General features: G+C 39.3%; 1 protein-coding gene across 1 annotated transcript in view; it reads right to left on the bottom strand.

Moving 5' to 3' along the window:
- Positions 1–4,109: 4,109 nt before the first annotated feature.
- The window catches only part of LOC124968171 (uncharacterized), a 109,489-nt gene continuing 87,840 nt past the window's right edge, over positions 4,110–25,758 (bottom strand). Inside the window, exons 5-6 of the mRNA XM_047530480.1 lie at positions 11,565–12,484; positions 4,110–4,222 (exon numbers count right to left, since the gene is read on the bottom strand). Of these exons, the coding sequence (XP_047386436.1) occupies positions 4,110–4,222; positions 11,565–12,484 (1,033 nt within the window). The remainder of the gene's footprint in view (positions 4,223–11,564; positions 12,485–25,758) is intronic.

Raw genomic sequence — 25,758 nt, 5'->3', positions numbered from 1 at the left:
CTTGGGAATCAATCTCACAAAAGAGGTGAAAGACCTCTACAATGAGAACTACAGAACACTAAAGAAAGAAATTAAAGAAAATCTTAGAAGATGGAAAGATCTCCCATGTTCCTGGATAGGTAGAATTAATATTGTCAAAATAGCTATACTACCTAAAGTGCTATACAGATTCAATGCAATTCCAATTAAAATCCCAATGATGTACCTTGCAGAAATAGAGCAAGCAATTATGAAATTCATCTGGAAGAATAAAAAACCTAGAATAGCTAAAGCAATCCTCAGTAGCAAGAGCGAAGCAGGGGGTATTGCAATACCAGATCTTCAACTCTACTACAAAGCAATAGTAACAAAAACGGCATGGTATTGGTACCAAAATAGACAGGTAGATCAATGGTACAGAATAGAGGACATGGAAACAAACCCAAATAAATACAATTTTCTCATACTAGACAAAGGTTCCAAAAATATGCAATGGAGAAAAGATAGCCTCTTCAACAATTGGTGCTGGAAAAACTGGAAAACCATATGCAATAGAATGAAATTAAACCCCTATCTCTCACCCTACACAAAACTCAACTCAAAATGGATCAAGGACCTCGGAATCAGACCAGAGACCCTGCATCTTATAGAAGAAAAAGTAGGTCCAAATCTTCAACTTGTTGGTTTAGGATCAGACTTCCTTAACAGGACTCCCATAGCACAAGAAATAAAAGCAAGAACCAACAACTGGGATAGATTCAAACTAAAAAGTTTTCTCTCAGCAAAGGAAACTATCAGCAATGTGAAGAGTGAGCCTACAGAGTGGAAGAATATCTTTGCCAACCATACTTCAGATAGAGCGCTAATTTTCAGAATCTATAAAGAATTCAAAAAACTCTACATGAAGAATACAAATAATCCAATCAACAAATGGGCTAAGGAAATGAACAGACACTTTACAGAAGAAGATGTACAAGTAATCAACAGATATATGAAAAGAATGTTCATTATCCCTAGTAATAAGGGAAATGCAAATCAAAACTACCCTAAGATTTCATCTCACCCCAATTAGAACGGCGATTATCAAGAACACAAGCAACTATACATGTTGGCGAGGATGCGGTGAAAAAGGAACACTCATACATTGCTGGTGGGGTTGCAAATTAGTGCAGCCACTCTGGAAAACAGTGTGGAGATTCCTCAGAAAGCTTGGAATGGAAACACCATTTGACCCAGCTATCCCACTCCTTGGCCTATACCCAAAGGACTTAAAATCAGCATACTACAGAGATACAGCCACATCAATGTTCATTGCTGCTCAATTCACCATAGCCAGATTGTGGAACCAACCTAGATGCCCTTCAGTTGATGAATGGATAAAGAAACTGTGGCATACATATACAATGGAATATTACTCCACAAAGAAGAATGATAAAATTATGGCATTCGCAGGCAAATGGATGGAATTGGAGAATATCATGCTAAGTGAGATAAAGCAATCTCAAAAAACTAAAGGTCGAATGATCTCGCTGATAAGCGGATGAGGACATATAATGGGGGGTGGGAGGGGTTAGCATTAGGTTTAGGGTTAGGTTTAGGGTTAGGGATAAGGAGAGCGGTAAGAATGAAGGAAAGAAGGACTGTATAGAGGGAAAAGAGGGGTGGGAGGGGTGGGGGGGAAGGGAAAAAAATAATCAAACATCATTGTCCTATGTAAACGTATGATTACACAAATGGTATGCTTTGACTCTATGTACAAATAGAGAAACAACATGTATTCCATTTGTATACAATAATAAAAAATTAAAAAAGAATAAAGTATTATTGGGATTGAGGAAGGCCTAGAGAAACAAACCACAGGAATGAACAATCTATTCAATGAAATATCAGAAAATTTCCCAAATATGAAGAATGAAAAGGAAAACCAAGTACAAGATGCTTATAGGACTCCAAATACACAAAATTACAACAGACCCACACCAAGGCATATTATTATGAAAATACCTAACATACAAAATAAAGACAGAATTTTAAAGGCCGCGAGAGAAAAGAATCAAATTACGTTCAGGTGGAAATCAATAAGAATATCAGCAGATTTTTCAATCCAGATCCTAAAAGCTAGAAGGGCCTGGAACAACATTTACAAGCCCTGAAAGAAAATGGATTCCAACCAAGAATCTTATACTCAGGAAAACTTTTTTTCAGGTTTGACGATGAAATAAGAACCTTCCATGATAAACAAAAGCTAAAGGAATTTACAAAAAGAAAGCCAGCATTACAGAACATTCTCAGCAAAATATTCCATGAGGAAGAGATGAAAAACAATGATGCAAATCAGCAACGGGAAGAACTACTCTAAAGGAATAGCCAAATAAAGGAGAAACCAAATCATGTCAAAAAACAAAAATGAGACAAATGACTGGGAATACAAATCATATCACAATAATAACCCTGAATGTTAATGGTCTGAACTCATCAATCAAAAGACATAGACTGGCAGATTGGATTAAAAAAAAATCCAACAATATGCTGCCTGCAAGTGACTCATCTCATAGAAAGAGATACCCATAGACTAAAGGTGAAAGGATGGGAAAAAACATGCCATGCCCACGGACACAGTAAAAAAAGCTGGAGTATCCATCCTCATTTCAGATAATGCGAACTTCAAGCCAAAGTTAGTCAGAAGGGATAAAGAAGGACATTACATACTGCTTAAGTGAAACATAAATCAGCAAGACATAACAATCATAAATATCTATGCCCCGAACATTGGCTCATCCATGTACGTCAAACAAATCCTTCTCAATTCCAGAAATCAAATAGACCACAACACAATAATACTAGGCGATTTTAACACACCTCTCTCACCACTGGATAGATCTTCCAAACAAAAATTGAATAAATAAACCATAGATCTCAATAACACAATGAACAATTTAGACTTAACGGACATAAATAGAATATACCATCCAACAAAGAATGAATACACTTTCTTCTCAGCAGCACATGGATCCTTCTCTAAAATAGACCATATTTTATGTCACACAGCTACTGTTAGCAAATACAAGAAGATAGAGATACTACCTTGTACTCTATCAGATCATAATGGATTGAAATTAGAAATAAATGACAGAATGAAAAACAGAAATTTCTCCAATACCTGGAGAATAAATAATACACTATTATATGATGAATGGATAACAGAAGACATCAGGAGGGAAATAAAATAATTCTTAGAAGTAAACGAGAACAAAGACACATCATATCAAAATCTCTGGAACACTATGAAAGCATTACTTAGAGGAAGATTTATTTCATGGGGCACATTCAACTGATTTCTATTTTTTCTCTGTGTCTGGTCATTCTACAGCATCCCTAATGCCATTACTTACTATGAGTATCACTTTCTCTCTAACTCTATGCTGTTTTCCAGAACTCATGCATTGTGCACTGTTAAAGAGGAATGACCTCTTACCATTGAGGAGCACAAACAGAGTGCTGGCCACATTCCAGGCACTATCCAGGTCTCAATAACAGAAGCTCCTACATCCTGTTGCTGGACCAAGAATATATGCATGGAGCAAATCACAGGTCTACTACATTTTCGTGCTAAGGTTATATCACATGTATTGACATATGTGGGAAATCACTGAATTTTACACATCAAATACGAGTGGCCCTTTGAACATTCATTACCACTCAATAAACCTGTTTTAAAAAGAATAATCATGTAACATGACTGAAGATGAAGCAGATGTGAGAAAAACAAAATCAGGTTGAGTGGAGACAGTAAATAAGAGGTTGTATTGGTGTGTGTGTGTGTGTGTGTGTGTGTGTGCGAGAGTGCACGTGTGCTGAGTGTGGAACTCAGGTCTTTCTCTGTGATTGTGGATGCTCTACACTGACCAACACTCCGAACTCTGGTGGAGCTAATTTTTGTGTTTTCCAAACAAAAAGATACTGCAAAAGAACTGAAAGAACCAACAAAGATGGTATACAGCATATTAAAATATCAACAGGACAATAATTTTAAAAAAATCAAAATCAAAAAATGATTAAAATGACAAAGACTTTGACACACTAGAATATACAGGTAATGTTCCTATAACATTGAGGCAGGTGATAAAATCTCAGTTATCTCTTAGGAATGAATCAGGAATGAAGAAGAGTGTATGTGGACATTTCATATAACACAAAGTTATATATCCATCTGATACGAAAACATTTGATGGTAGAATACATGCTTATAAAATGGGAGAAGAGGAAGTTGATCTCCTAGCTCACACCTTTACTAATAATCAGACAGGTTAATGACTCCAGTAAAAATGCAAACCACTTTTGAGATGAACATCAAGACATTGTATATGAAATCTACCATGAACTGCTATACTGTAAGGCAAAAAACTCGGTATAAGAAGATAAGCACAGATCATTAAATACAATTTTAAATTGTTAACATTAAAAAAAATCACTCCAATACTCAGTAGAGGAATATTACTTGTGACATCACTTGAAATGCTGATAATTTTAGAAAAATCGGAGGATATCAATAACAGATATCAAAACACTGGTTTTAAGAACGAAGATTAGCTCCAAGCTGTTAAGAAAACAGCAAGATATTATCACATTCTTCTGCTTTGGAAAACACCCTAAGGAGCCCTTGAACTGATGGGATTGGAATTGTCAAACAGAAAAGAGGAACTCTCTGAGGTGGTGGAGGACAAGGGACTTGGTGCCTGTCTTGGTGACAGACTGGGGACAGGGATGAATGGGAAAGCTGAAGATGTTCTTTCACCCAATTTCTCAATCTTCTCACCTACAATATTCCAGTCAGCTTACACTTTGGGATTGGGATGTCCTGTACTTGTAGGATGTTAAGCAGCATCCCTGTGCTCTCTTGATGTGAAAAGTCTCTGCACACTACTCAGTGTTCCCTGAGAGACACAGATATCACTCGACATTGAGAACCACGTTGAAATAAACAATTCCAGAATATTTTGGCAGCCTTGATATAATAGTATAGCAATGTTTACAAAAGTAAGAAAAACCTCTAAAAGTATGGATGGGACAGCCTCACTGTGAAATACTCTGCGTCCTTTGAAATATCTAAAGTTCATTCTGTTAGTTGATTGGAAGGAACTCTGCAGGCATCTTTGAGAGAAGAAAAGAAGGGACAAGCTAGAAGACCACAGCACTAAACACAGGACATGGGCAATGTGCTCAGGAGCCTATTCCTGCATTTGTATGAAGAGCAGATGAGCTTGTCAGCATGCAGAATAGGAAGAAAAGTTGAAACATAAACTAAGAACATACAGGAAAACAGAATGGCAGTGCTAGTAAGTTTACTGTGTAATCATCATTTTCATTTAACGCAATCAGTGTTTGCATTTTGTTTCCATTTTTTGCAATATGTCACATTGATTAAAATTTATTTCAGTCATTTGAGAAAACTATCTGCTGCACTTTGTTTTGTGGTTTTCGTTTGTTCTTCATTTTGTGTTGCTTTGCTGTGTTTTGGGTTCTTCTTGCAAGGTTACAAGTGAAACCAGGACCTTTTGCATGATAAGCAAGTTCTCTGTGACCGAACCTCAGCCTCACTCTGAATTTTTTTTAACTGAGACATAATAGCTGTGCACCCTAGCCAGGCCTAGTGTGATCATTCAACACGTGTGTGCAATATAACATGCTCCAATCAGGGTCATTAGCACTTGTCTCTCCTTAAACATTCATCAATTCTTTGTGTTAGAAATTTCTAAATTTTCTTATTCTTTATGGAAATCATGTAATCAAAAACTAGTATGAAGGCAGGCTCTGGGGCTGTGGTGGGAGGACAGCAGCATGGCCTTGGTCCTTGTGACTGGCAGCTCCTCTGCAATCATAGTCTGGAGAGGATTCAAGATGACCAATGAAGAACCTCTTCCCAAAAAGGCTGGACTGAGTGAAGCAAAAGAGGAACAAGAGAGGCAAGAGTGTCCTTCTCAAAGTCAGTGCCCCAAGCAAGTCAGCAGTCCAGGGTTGCCCACCAAGATCAACAATGGGAGACCCAGGGAGTGACTTGTTTTCCTAAAAGTGAAAGTGGGAAAACTGGGCCAGACTCAAGACAAACTGGAACAAACCCAAAGTGGACTGAGTGCCTGGAAGATTAGGCCTGATAGGTACACAAATCATACTCCCTAGTCAATACTTCCTGACAGTCCCATTAGGAGAAAGCTGTGGTGGGACACCCAAGTGCTCATTTCCACACCCAGATTCAGATATTGTGAGTCAATAAAGGAAGGAAGGAAGGAAGGAAGGAAGGAAGGAAGGAAGGAAGGAAGGAAGGAAGGAAGGAAGGAAGGAAAAGAGAGAAGAATCACATCCTCATGTTGCACAACTTATAATGATTTATGTAATACTTACCTGGTAAACTTTTTGTTTCAAATTTTTTCTCTTCCGCTTCCCCTTGCTTCTGAGTCCTGATATCATCTGACTATTCCAAAGAAGAGGTCATCTCTGAAAATTCCCCTTCTCAAATAGGGAGACACTTGAGAAATATTTCTATTTGCAGAAAATAGAAGGAGAAACAGAAGTGTTAAGTCTATGGCACACTGTGTCTTCAGACAGTTGGAGAGTTGAAAACCTAGAGATTTTGAATCATGAATTGAACATGTAAAATTCGGGTAAAATGACAGAACAGAATATGTATCACTCTTAACCTTGAGCCTAATGAGTGAGAGACACTCTGTATTCGTTTTGCCAATAAGACTGTAGACTTCATGATTGTTGTTGAACTTCTGGTTCAAATGAGGTGATTTTGCTTTTGATGGTTTTTTTTTCTTGTTTTTTCTTTTTTTTTTTTTGCTGAGAACCAACATTTAATAGTCATGAGAAAGTCAAATAATAGATGTCAGTACAAGTCATGCATGTATTTAACCATTAGCTTAGGGATCTACATCACATAAGGGAGCCTTAAATCAATTTGGTTTTCATCAATGGTTTGTTCTTTGAATGGTTGCAGATACTGTAATTGATCTTAACTGTGGACTGTACAAACATGAAGATGTTGTGCGAAACTTAGGTTAAAACTGTTTAAAGTAATGTAAACACACATTTCACTACTAGATTGTGTAAGGATATTGGCTGTGATGAGACTCACCGCATTATTTTTTTCAGTAGTGAACTTTATGAAACCCCATCTCATTCAAAGTCACATGTTAAAACAGCATGGTCCTTGGTGGTAATGGGGCAATGTGTTCCTTTGTTGAATTTGGGCCTTTTGTATTACATTCTTGATAGTGAATTAAATGAGCCTTGAAAGATAAAAAAAAAAAAACTAGTATAGTGTTTTAGAAGTAATATTATGTTAGCTTCATAGGATTATAAACTTTTGGACATAACACTGTATAAACAATGGCTTCACTGAAAACTTCCCACTGTGTGGTGGGACACGGGCCCCTTCCCCTGTGACTGTGGGTTGCAGTGGTTATCCAGTCTCCCTGGCTCCTCCCCTCCCTTTCCAGCCTCTGCTGACCACCAGCTTACATTCTACTGTACTGAGTCTTAAATAATTTCCTATTCTTTATTCAAAATGCCCTCTGTACATGTTGACAGCGTTCCATGTCACTTTTCAATTTAACATTCACCATGCATTGATTGAAATGAAATGGAGTGAAAAATCTAAAACATCCAATGGAATGATGTGAAATAGGAATTAGTTAATGATATCAAGATGGGTTATGAATTTGAGACTCAATTGCCAAACACCTGCAAATAAGACAAAATGAAGGAAGTCCTCTAAACAGCAGGATGGTGAAAATAGGTAAAGTTTTGATATCTCCCATAGAAAATTGTGTATGTTAAAATATGCTAAACAAAGATAAAATGAACTTGGATTGAAAGGGAAATAAGTATGAATGCCTTTCAATGATGCCTAAAGGTGAAACCTTTCTGAGCAATGCACCTGAGTAGAAAAAGACCAAAAACACAAGAGTAAGCAATAGCAGAGTTCTGAAAAGCAGATGGAAATGGGTCTCTAAGTGAAGTAGCACTAGAAAGGCAGGAGAATGCTCACTATCTCTTTTTAATTTAAAACAAGAACTCAAACAATACTAAATTATTCACTGTTATTTTCAGAAAAAGTAATGTGCAGGTACAATCAATTCACAGACTGGAATTTACAAAATTCACAAATGTTCACACATTCCCAACCAAAGCACCTCTATATATGTGAAAACAGACAGTCTATGGAAGAAAAAAACACCAAAAACGTTTTAAGAAGACTATATTGGAAAACAGTGCAGCAGGGACTCCTCTCAAGTAAGCCATGGAAAACCCAGCACATTCCTTTGCAACACACCAGAAAATACCTGAAAAAGTCACAGGCATATTCAGTCTCGCAGGTATTCAAAGCATTCCACAGTAAGGACCCAGGCATAACTCTATTCACCTTTGAAATCATATTTTTCAGCATTATTATAGAGCAAACAATACTTTAAAAATGTGTGTCCCATGAACTATTATTCTAAGATAGTATTTGCAAGATTCTTACTTAGGATTCTTGTAAATAATAAACAAACATAATCTATTATTTCTCCTTTTGAGCACACATACAATTTAAAAATGTTCTAACTTCTTGTCCCTCCACAGTTAATCCCTATTCCTCTACTCCCTTAATTGCAAACCTCCTTTGACTTCTATTCTTTCTCTGAGAGCACTGGACGCCTCCCTCACATCTTCTCTTCAGCCTCCATTAGCTCCATTTCATGGCCAGCTGTGAACCCTGTGTTAATCAGTGCAATGTTCACTTCTCAGCGAAGTGTCTTGAATCAATGCAGCCTTGTGAGTAAATCCTCAATCAGGACAGCGGGCAGCAACAACAGCCCTGCTCTGTGCTAGGTTGGCCTGAATCTCCACTGACCTCAGCTAAAGAGTCCTGGGTTCCATTCTCTCTGATGCTCTCCTGTAGTGTCCACTGAGCTCTCAGACTCACCTGGAGACCAGCACTGAGAGGAAGGTCCCTCTGTGGAAGTGCAAGGTCCTGCCTGGGTGGACTTGATGGTGACTGAAGCTCTATCCCCAGAAAACACAGCAGGAAAGAGTCAAGTGTCAGGTCCATAGGCAGACTGAAGACCTCGAAAGACATCACCATGTCCCATCCAGCACAAGGCTGTGCACTGAGGGACCACAACAGAACAGATTTTAGCTCCCTATATCTTCTCTTTAGGGTCATTTCCCTCTTGTTTCCCTGAGGAACACTGGCCTGGAAAGGAAAGAAATTCTTCCTGCTGATCCTCTGTTCCCAAAAGACCCATGTATAGTCCAGTAAACCTAGTCTTCATTGTTCCTCCATGAATTCAACTGCCTTCCAGAAGTCCAGCTTCCTAAACTTCATCCTTCCTTTGACTGAAAGTGTTTTCTAAGTCTGACCCAGATAAGCTCATCTATATTTGAGCTCATGGATCTTGAGAGCACTAATATGTGTTGGAGATAAAACAACTGATATTCCCAGAAATTAGTCATGCCATCTTTAACAATGGGGAGAATTGTGTTCCCCTGGTGCAAAGCCTTGGGCATTACACTTCTTACCTTCATGTTCCAAACAATATCAAGAAATTTATAGTTTTTACACTAGTGAGGTGCTCCCAATTATCTCTCATTTTGAAATATTTACTAAGATGAGGTGATAAGGCTTTTTTTATGCACCATAGCCTAAGTTTAACACCTGAAAGGAGCTGGGCACTCTCACTTTTAGTGAAGTCTACTCTATGAAGTCTATTTTTTGTGTTAGTATGATTATGAACTCCATTGCCACTGCAGAAAAAGGACTCACAAATGTTAGACATCAAGCAGAGACTGGCCAGACATGGAGGCACACACCTGTAATCCCAACCACTTGACAGCCTGGGGCAGGAACATTATGATTTCTAGGCCAGTCTCAGCAACTCAAGAAGACCCTGTATCAAGACACATATGGTTTTTGAAAAAGTAGAAATGAGAATTTCATTTGAATTCTGGCTTGATATTTTCATTTCTCAAGCTCCAAGCCTGTGGTTCTCAAATAGAGATACTTTTCTTTGGCAAAGTCTGCAGGGAGTGCCAATCAACTACTCTGCACAAAACAGATCACTGTCCCCAAATGTCAGCAGTGAGGAGGTGACCCAAACCAACTCTAGACCAACTTCATTATGCCGAAGAATCATCACGGATGAAAGTTCAAATGCAGGTGTACTCAAGTCCCAGGAACTCTGCATCCTAACATGATCAAGGTGGTCCTGGTCTGTGGAACATGCTTTGAGTAGCAAGGATGTGATGCTCTGTGAGAGTCAGGTGTAGATAGATTTAAGTCCTCTCCTCCCAAAGTTGGATTTTGAAAGTAAGTGTATTCACTCACCCTAGAAATTTCTGTTTGGTCTTTGTTATTATTATTATTCTCTTGTGGTCTATGGATTTCATTCAAAGTGGCCTAACACTAGGACACATGATCTGACATTTTATAATTTTTTTGAGTCAAGGTCTTACTACCTTTCCCTGCCTGGGCTGAAAATTGCCATCCACTGACTTCATCCTGAGATTCAGATAACTGGAATTAGAGGTGTGCATCACCATGCCTGGTCAATAATTTTATACAAGGGATTGAATGACAACTGGAAAATTCTGCAGAAGGCATTTCAGTAGGCAGAATAATGGTCTCTGAAAAAAGTTCAGATCCTAATCCATAGAACTTTTGAATATGGTGACTTAAAACAATTTTTCCAAACCTCAGTGATCTGTTTTAAAGTAGAAATATTATGTAGAAATTATCAAGAAGAATTTTTTCCTTTGTCACAGTATTTTTATTAGGGCACAACAGTTGTACATAATGTCAGGGTTCATTCTGATAGTTACACATGCATGGGATAGAATTTGCTCACGTCATTCCCTGGTTCTTTGCTTTATCCCTCCCCTCCTCTCTCTCCCATTTCCCTTTCCTCTATTATTTATAGTTTTTAATTGTTGCCTAATAAATATACATAAAGGTGAATTCATGGTCGTTTATTCATATAGGTGCATAGTATAAATAGATCAATTTTATTCCTCCGTTCCTCCTTTCTCAAGTACCTATAGACAAAGGATCATGCAAAACTGTGACCTCAGATGATATTCTACTAAAAGTTATAAGAATTACCTCAGTTGTAAAGAGCAGGTTTTCCGTAGAGACTTGACTATGTTTTAAATAAAGGAAAAGAAACATTAAACAATACAATATGTCATGTAGTAAGACATTGATTAGAAGATTTTTTTGCCAACCCATGAGAGAAATGAGAATTTTCAAATATTTCTGTTCTGACGTTTGGAATGATTTTAGAAAATCAGGGCAACCAAGAAAAAAATTGTTGGATTTTGGAGGGTGCAGGAGCTTAATCAAAGGAGTTGGTTATAATTCTATAAAGAGTTTGAAATCAGAGTTGTGGAAACTGCAGCAAATAAGTAGAAGGAAGCTGTTTCACGATCACAGTTGAATCAAAGAATCACAACTTCTGGTTCTGAGGCTTTGCTCCTGCAATCAAAGGCAGGTACCACTGAAGCCCAGGGCAAGAGGCCCTTCTATGGATTGCCTCCAAAGAGACTTTTCAGGGAATTTTTTATGTCCTTATTCCTCAGACTGTAGATGAAGGGGTTCAGCATGGGGGTGACCACAGTGTACATCACCGAGGCTGTTGCAGTAAAATGTGAGTTTGGGGTCACAGCAGAACTGAGGTACACACCTAGGCCTGTGCAATAAAATAAGGAGACCACGGAGAGGTGAGAAGCACAGGTAGAGAAGGCTTTGTACCTGCCCTGTGTTGATGAGATTGCACAGATGGAGGGCACTATCTTGGAGTAGGAGAAAAGAACACCAGCGAGGGCAATAGAAGCCAATAGCAGGACAGTAAAATACATCACCACGTCATTAAGGAAGGTGTCAGAACAGGCAAGTTGGACCACCTGGTTGAGTTCACAGAAAAAGTGGGGGATTTTGAAGTTTGTGCAGAAGGACAGTCGCAACACCATTAAGCTTTGTAGCAGGGCATGCAGGACACTCAGGATCCAGCACACCAGAACCAGCAAACCACAGAGCTGGGGAGTCATGATGGCAGTGTAGTGCAGGGGGTGACAGATGGCCACAAACCTGTCATAGGCCATCACAGCCAGGAGGAAGTTGTCCAGCTCTCCAAAAATCAAGAAAAAGCACATCTGGGTGATGCAGCCTGTGTAGGTAATGGCCTTGCTCTGTGTCTGGATGTTCACCAGCATCTTTGGGATGGTGGTGGAGGTGAAGCAGATGTCCACAAAGGACAGGTTGGAGAGGAAGAAGTACATGGGCGTGTGCAGGTGGGAGTCTGAGATGGTAACCAGTATGATGAGCAGGTTCCCCAGCACAGTGACCAGGTACATAGACAGGAAAAGCTCAAAGATGAAGGGCTGCAGTTCTGGGTCCTCTGAAAATCGCAGGAGAAGAAATTCTGAAACCCTTGTATTGTTTCCTGGTTCCATGTAGTGGATGTAACTACCAAGAAAAATAAGTAACATGAGTTCTAATCACACAAATGAACACAACTGCTATGGTTGAAATGTTTCGATTTATATTTCCTGTCAGGACTGGATTTCTACACTCTGCTTATGGATCTGTCCCCTGAGGACATTCCTGGAGCCAATATTGATGAGGAAGTCCTATCCCACTCTATCTTTTTCTGCAGAATATAATTTATTCTGCAGGTTCTTTTAAATTTTTTTTAATTTGTTCTAATTAGTCGTACATGACAGTAGAATGTATTTATACATTTTGATAATTCATACATAAACGGAGTGTAATTTCTCATTTTTTTCACTGTATATGTTGTAGGATCACATTGGTCATGCAGTCACTTATCTACATGGGGTAACAATGTCTATTTCACTCTACTGTCATTCCTACCCCCATACCCCTTCCCCTCCCTTCATTCCCTCTACTCTATTTTCCCTATACTCCCCCATTGTGAATTAGCATCTGCATATCAGAGAAAATGTTTGGCCTTTGGTTTTCTGGGTCTGGGTTATTTTGCTTAGCGTGATGTTCTCCAGCTCCATCCATTCTTATTTCTTACCATTGAGGAAGTTGATATTGAGGGCAGACCATGTTCCAGGCACTGGCTGAGCTCCCCTACCTCCCACTAATGGGCAAAGAATCATATGCAGATACGTAAACCATAGATATATTGCTTTTTTGCATACATTTGCACATGTGCAAACTCTCCAGATGGTATACATTAATCACAAGTGGTCCTTTGAATATCAGTTATGCCTCAATAAAGCTGTTAGAGAAAGAATCATACAATATGTCCGATGGTGAAGGAAACTAAAGCAGATATGAAGGAGAGAGCAAAGGAGGTGCTATTTAAATATGTGTGTGTTGTGCTGGGGATGAAACCCCGAGGTTTCTGCTGGCGGAGCAGGTGCTCTATCACTGAGCTGCACCCCCAAGCTCTAGAGCTATTTTTTATGGGTGCACAGACAAGATAAACAGAGAATGTAACACTGCAGCAGGCCCCAAGAGGAAGGAGCAGTAGACAGGAGATTATCTGTGGAAGTTTAGTCAGTGCAAAGGCCTTGAGATAGAAGCCTGGTTCAGGTGTTCAGGGACCTGAAAGAGTCACTGAGAAGAGGCCAATACAAAAGAGGTATGATGTTTAAGGTTTTCATACCCAAATGTCTTTAGATAAATAGCTTTATAATCGGCTATCTGATGATAAAAAAATATTGCTTCTTTATCTAACATCTTACAACTTTGATAATACATTGTAAATTTTCACTGAATTTGTATGTAACTCTCAAAAAAGAAAAAAGGGGCGAGGTATATTGACAAGGTGTGGTGTCAGAGGATGCCGAGGAATGAGGTGGTCTCTCTGATGGTGCTGAAACTGCCAGGCACCAAGAGACCATCGTCCACAATATGTAAAATGTTAATTTTGTGGAAAGGCGTCCTGTGAAATGAAATGGACAGGCTACTCACACCACTGAGGGTTGAGGCCTCCCTCTACATCACAGGAATCCCCTTGGAGTCTGAGTCCCAGAGTGCAGCCCTGAGGACACACCACATCACCATGGCCACTGGCCTTCTGACCATGCCACTAGGATCCTAGTGTGTGCAATGCGAGCTGGCCAGATCAGATTGACTTTTCCCTAACGTGGGCATGGCAGCCAGAATATCCATTCCGTAAACCTACTGTTGACAAATAAACATCGGGAAAATACTGTCACATTTTGCTCGCTTACAGTTCTGCATTTGAATAGAGAGAGAGAGAGACCAATAAACAGAGAAGAACAGAGAAATGAAGTGGGCATTGATGGTTGATGGTTGGGGTGAAAGGCAATGATCTCAGAGGCCCCTGAGAGACTGAATTGAAGAAAATGCTCTTTGATTCTGGTGACATTCCAGCAAAGGGCCCACCCCCTGGAGGTCCTGCAAAAGTAAGAAAAGAGAAAGAAATGTATCCAAAGTCAAAAGTAATGATATCTTTATGGTTTCAAATACATTAAAGAAAAATGACCCCACAACAAAAATGATCAAGGGAACATACTAACAATTGTAAGGGTTTCAGGCCAAAGTTTAGAGGAGCGATGTCCTTGAGTCAAACAAACTCATGGGACAATAAAGGCCCCTGTTTGAATGACTTAGAAAGGCTCTGAACTCCTCTGTCCTTAAGCCTGGAGACATTATCTTATTACAATAACATTTGGCACTAGTGGACTCTGAGAGGCAAGCAAGTTACATGATCTCCACATGCACAAAGCCAACTGCACCATGTAACCTGACGAAACTTGATGTGACCCTGGAATAGATAATAAGCCTGAACAGGCTTTCCACAGGGAGCCAATTCTGCCTGTTCGCTTCTTGCTCTGTGCTTGCCTCTTTACTGCTCTCCCATTAACCTTTACAGCTGGACCTCAATTAACCTTTAAAAACAATTCATAAAAGGATATATGCAAAGTACCACGAAGCTCATTGTAGTTTGCATGAAACTGAAGAACCCAGTTTTCCTCCATGTTTTCCCTCTTTGACTAATTGTTTTAAAATGGTCCAATGTGAGCCATGTGGGCCTCTTTCACACTTTGCTCATGTGGAATCTTTTCTTGGTTATTCTTGAGTTTTGGAATTTAATCTCTCTCTCGCCCCCTCTCTCTGTCTCTTCTGTTGTTGATTCTGTTTGTTTGTTTGTTTTTGTTTTTGTTTTGACAATCCTTCAAGGTACACTCTAGCACTGGTTCTGATGTTTGTCCTACCTGTAAACATGTGCCCAAGCCATTCCCTGTAAGGTCGTGCACGTGTCCTGACAACTCCACCCTCACATGTCCTCACATTTAGGCCGAGGGCTCTGTGTCACAACATGTGTGTGCTGCCATCGTTGATATATCCTCTTGTCATCCAAAATCTAAAACGAAAAGCAAGGAACCCATTGGTCCACCTTTCCCTTTTCAGAAAGGCTTGCAAAGTTATATTTAGTTATGCAAAACAAGTTGAAGAAAATGAAAGGCTGTGTAAACAATTGAATGCGAGGAGGATGAAACCACACTCACCAGGGTTGATTCCAAAGAAGTGTGTCCAACAAAATTAAAGGGAACCTCAAAAATGAACTGAGACAAGGGATGGGGGGAACTTCTATGAGCAAAAGCATTAAGGCAAGAAACTCAGGATAAGACAGATGTAGGACACTAAATAAAATATACAGTTTTATGATCAAAAGCATCACCCCAAAATCAAGGGAGAAACAATAATTTGTCAAAAGGACTCAAAATGTTGACACTGTTAGAAAAATAGGCCAATAACAATAATAGGGAAATCAAAATGTTGGTGAGTAGACAAAAGTTGATGAATATTTGCTCAAAGTCAATTAAATTTCAAGAAAAAAAGAAAAAACATTTCACATCCTTTATCCACAGAAGATCTGTTGCACTGATTCGGACTGAGGTTTTTAAACAGAAGAAAAGGGAACACTAATTCAGTGACAGCGATGTGCCCTCATGCCAGGCATTGGGGACAATCTGGAGACAGCTATAAATATTCAAAGAACAAGTACCTTTAACTCAATGTTTCTCCACCTCTCCAATACTGACATTCTGGACAAGTTATTCTTTGAGGTGGGGGCTGTCCTGTGCATTGTGGGATGGTGAGCAGCATCCCTGACCTCTCATGACGTCTCCCATGTGTGACAGTCAAAAACGGCTCTGTTACTTGCTCAGTGCCCCCCCCCCCACAAGGGGGACAAGAAACACTCCTGGTTGAGAAGTATTTGTTCGAATTTAACAATAGCAATGTATTTTTGCAGCATTGACATAATAGAACACTAATAAGAAAGAATATGAAAATTCATCACAAACATGAGTAGCAACAGCCTCATACTGAAATACTATGCATCCTTTGAAATATCTGACTTGCCTTATGTTCAATGATTTGCAGAAAGCTGATAGGCATTGTTGAGTTATAAAGTAAGATGGGATATTTAGAAAGAAAATTGCACTAAATACGCAGAGCACTTATGATGTGCATTGGATGTCATTCAGACATTTGTATAAAAGGTGTATATGCATGTAGGCATGCATAATATAGAAAGAAAATTTGTTAAACAAACAAATAATACAATGGAGTACAGCATTAATTAAATAAGGTAAGAGTAGCAGAGTTTTTTTTTAATTTACTGAGTGTGTGGATTTTATTTTCTTTATTCTATTTAATACCTCATATTAATTAGTTTTTTATGTATGGTTTCTGTTTTGGCATTTTGTCTTCTTTTGCAGTGCTGAGGACCAAATCCAGGGCCTTGCACTTGCTAGGCAGTCTCTCTACCACTGAAGTATTCTCAGCACAGTTCTTTTTTTATTGACACATAACAACTGTATGTGTGACTGGAGTAGTGTGATAATTTAATACATGTACACAATATGCAAGTCTCAAAGCAGGGCAATGATCATTCCCCCCTCCTTAAGCATTTATCAATTCTTTTAGTTAAGAAACTTCAAAATTCTCTCTACTAATTCTTTATAAAAATAAACAATAAAAACTTGATCAGGCCAGGAACAGTGGCACACGCCTGTAATCCCAGCAACTTGGGAGAATGAGGCAGGAGAATTGTCAGTTCCAATTCAGCCTCATCAAAAGGGAGGCACTAAGCAACTCACTGAGATTCTGTCTCTACATAAAATACAAATTATGACTGGGGATGCCACTCAGTGGATGAGTGCCACTGAGTTCAATTCCCGGTACAAAAACAAAACAAAACAAAACTGATCAGATGGCTAGAGATGGTGGAAATTTACAACCTGCTCACATCAATGGGTGAGGAAATTTCTAGAGTCTAAATTATTGACCTCAATGTTTTTCTTTACCCCATTTCATTCCTTACATGTAGGTTCAATCTTTTCATTATTCACATTACTTGTTCTTCAATACAAACCAGGAAAATAACTTTGTAGGAATCAGAATGTTACCCAACTGTATATTATTTACTTTATTGTAAATATTGGAGAACAATGGTTAATAATAGTTTAATATTCCTTTAAAAAACTCAGTTGGCATCTAGTAAGTAATGTTATGTTTTATGAAAAAAGGTATGGACATAATGATGTGTAGTGAATGGTTGTCAACCATAATTATCCTACTGTTTTCACATTATCAGGACTTAATCCTCATATGTAACCAGGTACTGGTACCCCCTGTCCAACCTCCCTGTCTCCTTCCCTTCCCTTCCCAACTCCTAGGACTGTCCTTCTTCTCTTGATGATAATGTTTAAGTGTTCTCCAACTTACTGGCATGAACTCTGTGTCTATTACTGAAGTTCAGGGTCATATTTAAATACCTGCATGCAGTGTGCCCTGAAACAAAATCAAAGCAAAGTATAAAACATCTGAAATAAAAGATAGAAAGTAGGAATTATTTAATGATATCAACCTGGGTTACTAATTCAAGATTAAATTGCCTTACATGTGGAAATGATAGGGTACTGAAATCCATGAAGCTAACAGTACCTAAAGTTTCAGTTTGTCTCATATAAAGATATGTGTATTCAATACACTTAATAATGACAGAAAAAGCTTAAATCAAATAAGGAAGAGGCATGAATACCTTCCCAATGAAGGCTGAAGCTTTTGCCAAAGGAAGGTTTCTAATCAGAAACATTCAAAACACAATAAGCAGTAACGGAGATGTGAAATGATGTTGGAAATATTAGCACTAAAAGTGCACAAGAACCTTCATGATTTTTTTATTAAAGATAAGGACCCACAAGTAAAGAATATTATATTAAGACCTCAATTCTTTCAGGAAAAAAGCAATGCACAAAATGTAATATGATTGACAGATTGGACCACATAAGGTTCACAAATTCTCACACATTCCCCACAAATCTCTCTAACACATGCATGAAAGAACTAAATGGCAAACAGAAAATATGTGAAAGAAAACAATATCTAATACTTTGCACGAATACATTGCAAAAGGCAGTGGGGAGGTGGACAAGTCTTCCACCTCTGCACACAAGGGAAACACTTGCTTAGACACCTGGCCATACAGTAGTAACTGGCTATGAAATCACAGGTACATTCAGCCTCACAGGTATTCAAATCACCACAAAGTAAGGATCTTGGGACTATTTCTGTTCACCTATGAAATCATGTTCTTTAATATGGGGTTCCCAGGGAGAAATAATGTTTAATAAACATTTCAATTCCTGTTCCCCTGAACTTCTACTGCAAGATAATGTTTGCAAGATCCTTCTTCAGTATCTTTGTCCACAATACATAAACACAATCAAGTGTGTCAACTTTATCTCATCTTAAACATAAACACAAAAAGTCCTAATTTCACTTCTTGTCCCTCTAACAGTTAATCCCTATTCCTCTATTTCCCTTAATTTCAAAGCTCCTTGGACCTCTGCTCTTTCTCTGGGAGCACTGGACGCCTCCCTCCCAACTTCTCTTCAACCTCTGTTAGCTCCATTTCATGGCCAGCAGTGAACCCTGTGTTAATCAGTGCAATGTCCACTTCTCAGCCAAGTGTCATGAATCACTGCAGCCTTGTGAGTAAATCCTCAATCAGCATAGGGAGCAGCCACAGCAGCCCTGCTCTGTGCTAGGTTGGCCTGGCTCTCCACTGACCTCAGCTAAAGAGTCCTGGGTTCCATTCTCTCTGATGTTCTCCTGCAGCGTCCACTGAGCTCTCAGACTCACCTGGAGACCAGCTCTGGGAGGACGGTCACTCTGTGGATGTGCAAGTTCCTGCCTGGGTGGGCTTGATGGTGACTGAAGCTCTGTCCCCAGAAAACACAGCAGGAAGGAGTCAAGTGTCAGGTCCATAGGCAGACTGGAGAACTCAAAGGACACCACCATGTCCCATCCAGCACAAGGCTGTGCACTGAAGGACTATGTCAGAGCAGAAAGTCACAGCTCCCTATATCTTCTCATTAGACTCATTTCCCTCTTGTTCCCCTGAGGGACACTGGCCTGGAAAGATGGGAAATTTCTTCTTTCAGTTACTCTGTTCACAAGAGACCCATTTATAGTCCAGTAAAACTAGTTTTTATTACTCCTCATGAATTCACCTGCCTCCCAGAGGTCCAGCCTCCTCACAAAGCCTGACACCAATGAGCTCATCTTGATTAGATCTCATGAATCTTGAGAGCAGATATGTAGGGATTTCAGGTCAGTCAACGTAAAGAGGAGTGAAAGTCCTTCAAGTCAAGAAAATTCCTCAGGACAATAATGGGCCTTATGTTTGAATCATTCAAAAATGCTCTGCAACCCCTCTGTCCTTCAGGCCTGGAGACATTGTCGTATTATAACATTTGGTACCAGTGGACTCTGAGAAGCAAGCAAGGTATATGATCTGCACATGGACAAAGCTAACTGCACTATGTAAACTAATGTAACTTGCTATGACCCTGGGATAGATAATAAAACTGGACTGACTTTCCCATGGAAGCCACTTCTTGCTGGTCACCATCCCATGTGCTTGCCTCTCTGTTAGTCCTCTCGTAAACCCTTAATCTGGACCCCAATTAACCTTTACACAGATATGTGTAGTGGGTACAAAGCACAAGATACACCTGGAAATTGTCATGCTGTCTTATCAAGGGGGAGAATTGTGGTCCTCTGATTGAAAGGTTTGGGCAATACACTTCTTGCCTTCCTGGTCTGTTTCCCAAGCCGAATAACTTTTATGGTTTTTGCAAAAGTTATAAAGTGCTCATCTTATTAATAAGACATGCATTTCATTCTTTTCAAGTACTATAACCTGAGATTAGCACCCTCTAGTAGTTGCACAATTTGATTTTTCGTATCCTATTGTGTGAGATAGCTGGGCTATTAAAAACTCCATTCTCCACTGCCCAAATGGAGCAGAAAAACGTTGTCAGTCAAGTAAGGGATGTGGCCTGGATTTGAATTCTGGAATAATGGTTCCAGTTCTCAAACTATGGTTCGCAAATAGCAATATTTTCCCATGGGAATATTTGGCAATTACTGAAGAGTGGTACTGACCCTCACAATGCACATGGCAAGTCCCAACACAAATAATCATTTTGCCCCCAAATGTCAACATTGGAAAAATATGTCTGAGACCAATTTCACCATGCATAAGGATTGTGAGGGATTCAAGTGCAAATGTAAATTCTGAGGTCATACTTCTGCTATATGTCCAGAGTCTTAGCATCCTAACATCATCCCTGGTGGTATTAGGGTAAGAGAACCAGGTCCATAGGCCACTCTGGATAGCAATCCTACATCCTGTGTTTCAATTAGGGTGCAGCTCAGTAGTTCAGCATTAGCCTAGCATGTGCAAGTCCCTGGGTTCCAACCCCAGCAACCAAAATTGAAAAAAATCTGCAACGTGAATGGTCTTAGGTCTTATGTACCATGAATCATCTTTGCATGCCACTTGGAAATAAAATTGCAGTCATTGCTCTCAAGGATGTCATAGATTTTGTTTTCAATTGTTTTATAAAAGGTCTTGAGTGACATTAACTGACATACTTTTGTAAAAGGCTTTGAAGAAGGAAAAATATTGGGTCTCCAAAAGAGGTCATATCACGTAAGAACCTGCTTTGTTCTGTGTATTCAACTTTGATTTAGATTCCACATACAAGAGAAATCATATATTTTTTTTCTTTCTGGACCTGACTTATTTCATTCAACATAGTGTCTTTCAATTTTTAGTCTGTTCTAGTTTCTTGAAATGTGACATTAGGTTATTTCATATAATTTTATAAGTAGGTGTTTTTTTGCTTGATGATAAAAAATTTAGAAGTTTTCACACATTTACTTACACAATCATTTCTATGCATAGATGCATAGAGGAACTAAGTGGCAGCATCAATGTGGGTGAAAAGTGTTAATTTTTAAGCGTTAATTTTATATCTCACTGCTCGGTTTATTCCCAAAGGACTTAAAATCAGTATACTACAGTGACACAGCCATATTCATGTTTATAGCAGCTCAATTCACAATAGCTAGATTGTGGAACCAACCTAGATGCCCTTCAGTAGATGAATGGATAAAGAAAGTATTTATATATATATATATATATATATATATATATACACATATATATATATGAATATTATTCAGTCATAAAGTAGAATAAAATCTTGGCATTTGCATGTAAATGGATGAAGTTGGAGAATATCATCGTAAGTGTAATAAGTCAATTCCAAAAAAACAAAGGTCGAATATTTTCTCTGATATGTGGATGATGATACATAATGGAGGGTAAGAGGAGAGTGGAGAAACTTTGGATTCTGTGGAGAGAAATCAGGGGGAGGAGGTGGGAGAAGGAAAGGTAGTGGAATGAGAAGACATCATTACCCTATGTACATGTATGATTATAGGAATGATGTGAATCTACATCATGTACAACCATAGAAATGTAAAGCTGCACCCTGTTTGTGTACAATGAATCAAAATGTAGTCTGTAAAAACAAATTTTTTAAAAAAATATTAGCACCAGTTATTCACCTAAAGCACTCATAATAGTAAATGTAAAATAAAATGGTAACTTGTTCATTCTTTAAAAGAATCAAAACACTCTAACCCCAATGTAGAAAAAGCAGAAGATTGCAGAGAATTTGCAAAAGAGAAAGTCCATGGCTACAAAGCCCATATGTTTCCAACCTCACAATTCATGAAATAACAACTGTACAGTAGAGCTCTTCAACACAACCCTTTCACCCCATAATTAATTAATTTTTTCATGCAAATACAGAGAGTGAGAGATGGTACTATGAAATATATGTCTCATGAACTGCTCACAAGGTAGTATTTCCAAGCATTCTCTTGGTCTGGAACTATCTTGTCAACATGGAAACATAGTCAAATACACCCTGTTATAATTAAATAAATTAAGGAGACATGATCTCACATCTCTGCATATTCCTCCACATATATTACTCTATTTCTGCATTCACCATAACTTCAAAGTTTCTTGGACTTAGTTCTACTTCTGCTGGAAGCATGTTGTGTCTCCCAAGTCCTCATATAATTGAGCTTCTATTCCCACTCTTTCATTGTCAACAGTGGCATCTGCCTTGTTGATTTCAACATTCACTTCTTTTCAGCATCACTAGTAAATGTGTTAATGATTTAAGCCAGAGAGCAAAGGTCCTCAACTGTCCCCAGATCTGGGCTAAGCTGGTTCAGCTCTCAGCTGACTGTAGGTGAGTATTCTCAGCCTCCTTTTCCTGTGGTCCTCTCCTCTAGTGCTTGCTGGACTCTAGGACTCACCTGATGCAGCATGTGTTTTCTGTAGATGTAAAGACTCCTCCGTGATGTTGGGGAAGATGTACACTTGTATGTTGCTGGTAGAACCGCAAATTGGAGCAAACACTCTGTAAAGCAGTATGGAGACTCTTCAAAAAATGTGAAGTAGAACCACCGTTGGACCCAAATATCCCACTCCTCAGTATATACCCAAAGGACACAAAGTCAGCATACTACAGTGACACAGTTACATCAATGTTTACAGCAGCTCAGTTCACTATAGCCAAGCTGTGGAACCAGCCTACGTGCCCTTAAATTCACCATGTTTCCTACCGTGGCTGATACCAGTGGCTTCTGCCTTTCTTTCTTCCCAGCATCTGTTGGCATCTTAAGTATGTCGATATCACAAGCAATCCTTTCTATGTGAATATTATCCTTCTCTTGTCTTTTCTTCCACCTCCACTGTATTGTTGAAGATGTTCCCTGGGATTTTATGGTGTGTAAAGAGTTGTCTCTACCTGGTTTTAGGTGGGATGAAGAACCTGGTATCTCCTCCACCATCCTGAGCATGTCATTCCTGAATGATCTACAAATAAGAAAAGTCTGTTCAGTGATTACATTCAAAACTCCAGGGTCACTTATAGTACAGGTCACAGTTCCAGTGGGCATGACTACCTAAGACACTTTGGCCTTCTTTTCTGATTCTTCTCCTGCTTCTTTTCCCCAAGACAATTTTACACATGAAAATAATGAAACGTGTATCCTTGCTGAAGGGTTAATGTGGAGTCACATTTTCGTGCTGTGATCTACCACAGCCAGATGATGAGAGGGAGAGGGTATTAACAGCAAGTTAAAGGACATGGTTAAAATAAGCACAGACTGGTGTGAGGTTGTGGCTCAGTGGTAGAGCACTTGTCTAGCACGTGTGAGACACTGGGTTCAATTTTCAGCACCACATATAAATAAATGAATAAAAGAAAGTTTTATCAACATCTGAAAAAAATTTAAAAAAAAATAAAAAACTTTAAAAAAGAAAAAGCACATGCCAGTCCTCAAGGAACAATGGTTCCCCGTATGTACACCATAGAAACATTAACCACATGATTCTGAAACAGAAATCACTGCATCTTGTCCTCAGAAATACCCTGACATTCTTTGTTTGGCTCTAAAGAAGGATTTCACAGCACTGTTTTCTATAAGACGCCTTTGGAGAGACTGATGCCAACCTGTCATATGTGAGTGACGAGTGGCACCTTTCCTGAGAGGAAGAGACTGGGAAATGAACCAGGAATGGAACTGGGACCAGGTAAGTGATGCAATTCTTGAACGCCTGGGCATTGGGAGCCCCATGAGAGGTAGCACCTTCTGAAGGCCTCACCCATTGGCTGCTCCTTCAAGCTAACACAAGGACATGAGGGGAATGCTTGGTGTCCAACTGTTCTGATTTTCTGATTTTAAATATGATTGACACTGCCTAAAAAATGCAGTGCCTAGTAAATTGTTAAGATGGTCCTTACTCTCTGGCTTGGAATATTGAGGACAACACAAAGATATTGTCGTGAGCTTGTAAACCAAGGTGGGGATTCATGTAGGTGCCTGCCTGCACTAGTCCCTCTCATTATACTATCTAACCACACATCTGGAACTTTGTCTGCACTGGGACCTCAGTAGTGAGGACAGAAGTTGTGACAAAGTGGGGGAGGGGGCTAGGACAGGTTTGTGTGGTCTTGGAAAGAGTTTCTGCTCTAGTCTGTGACAAACAAGCTCTGAATCACTTACTGAGAAAATTCTCAAGGGGAAAGACAATGATCCCTTGAGATCAAGTCCAGGGAGTAAGCAACACCATGAGCCAGGAGCGCCAAGGGAAGGAGTGTATATCTGGCAAAATAGATGGTCCCATGTATGCAAAACTGGCTGCATGCACAATTACCTTTCAAGTTTGTTTTTCTCACTCATGGAAACTAAATTGAGTAACAATGCAACAATTTAATGAGCATTCATGAGACTTCAACCTCCAAGGACCTGGAAATAGTAAATATGCCCTGTGATCCTCTGGCACACAGCTCAGCACTGCAGGAATGAGTGACTTCATCTGGACCTTGAAGAGCCCTCCTCCCTGACGCCACCTCCTCCCTTCATCACAGCTGAGCTGACCCTCATCACCTTGGGAAGGGAGAGCAGGAGCTCACCACCCCTGGGGTGCTGATGTGGGAGCAGGTAGGAGGCAGCACAGCACTCACAGGACCAGCCTTGGTGGCCCAGGTGGGGACATTGCAGTGAGAGAGCCCCTCACTTAGAGCAGTCTGTGCAGTTAGCTCCTGTGCCTCTTGACGTCTCCCCTTCTCATCTTGCTTCCTCTCTCTGCTGGAGCCGGGTTCTGAGGAACTCTGCCCTTCCTTGTAGAAACCGACTTTCTCTTACTGCCACTGTCTGTCAAGTGTTCCCTACCCTTCCATCTCAGTCATCTGGAACCATCACAACTACCTTCACCCTTCTTCATCAAACATTTCAAGCACTTAACACCATTTTGACATTTTGTTTTATAAATCTATAATACTGTCTGGTCTTTTCCCAGTAAAGCATGAATCCTTCCAAGATTTATAGTTAAGACTTTATAGATCAAATATATTAACTTTGGTCAATCCCATAAATTATTCTTGCATCTAAAGTATTCCACATCATATTTTCTCATTCACAATCTTTAGATTATAGAAGCAATTACTTACATTCACTTCCCTTACATCTACAATAGGCCTCATGATTAGAAAGTAACACTTCAAATGTTAGGTGTCTCCATGGTAAGTTCATCTTATACACTTACGTTTCCTCAGATAGGTGGTATAGTCTCTTGTTCCACATCCAATGTTTAGAATTTATTTGAGAATACAAAAATTTTAGAGTCTATGGAGATGGATTTAACATTATTTTTTCAACAAATTAATCATTAAACACTTCTTAGTACCTTTTCAAATTCTCTACAAAGCACCCAGAAATTTACAATGTAGTCATTTGTGTATTTATACATTCGATATGATGAATTTTAATATGACAATGAACAT

This window comes from Sciurus carolinensis, chromosome 17, assembly GCF_902686445.1.
Source record: "Sciurus carolinensis chromosome 17, mSciCar1.2, whole genome shotgun sequence".
Taxonomy (NCBI): Eukaryota; Metazoa; Chordata; class Mammalia; order Rodentia; family Sciuridae; genus Sciurus; species Sciurus carolinensis.
The sequence above is the reverse complement of the archived record's forward strand: the minus strand, read 5'-3'. Positions and strand labels throughout refer to the sequence as shown.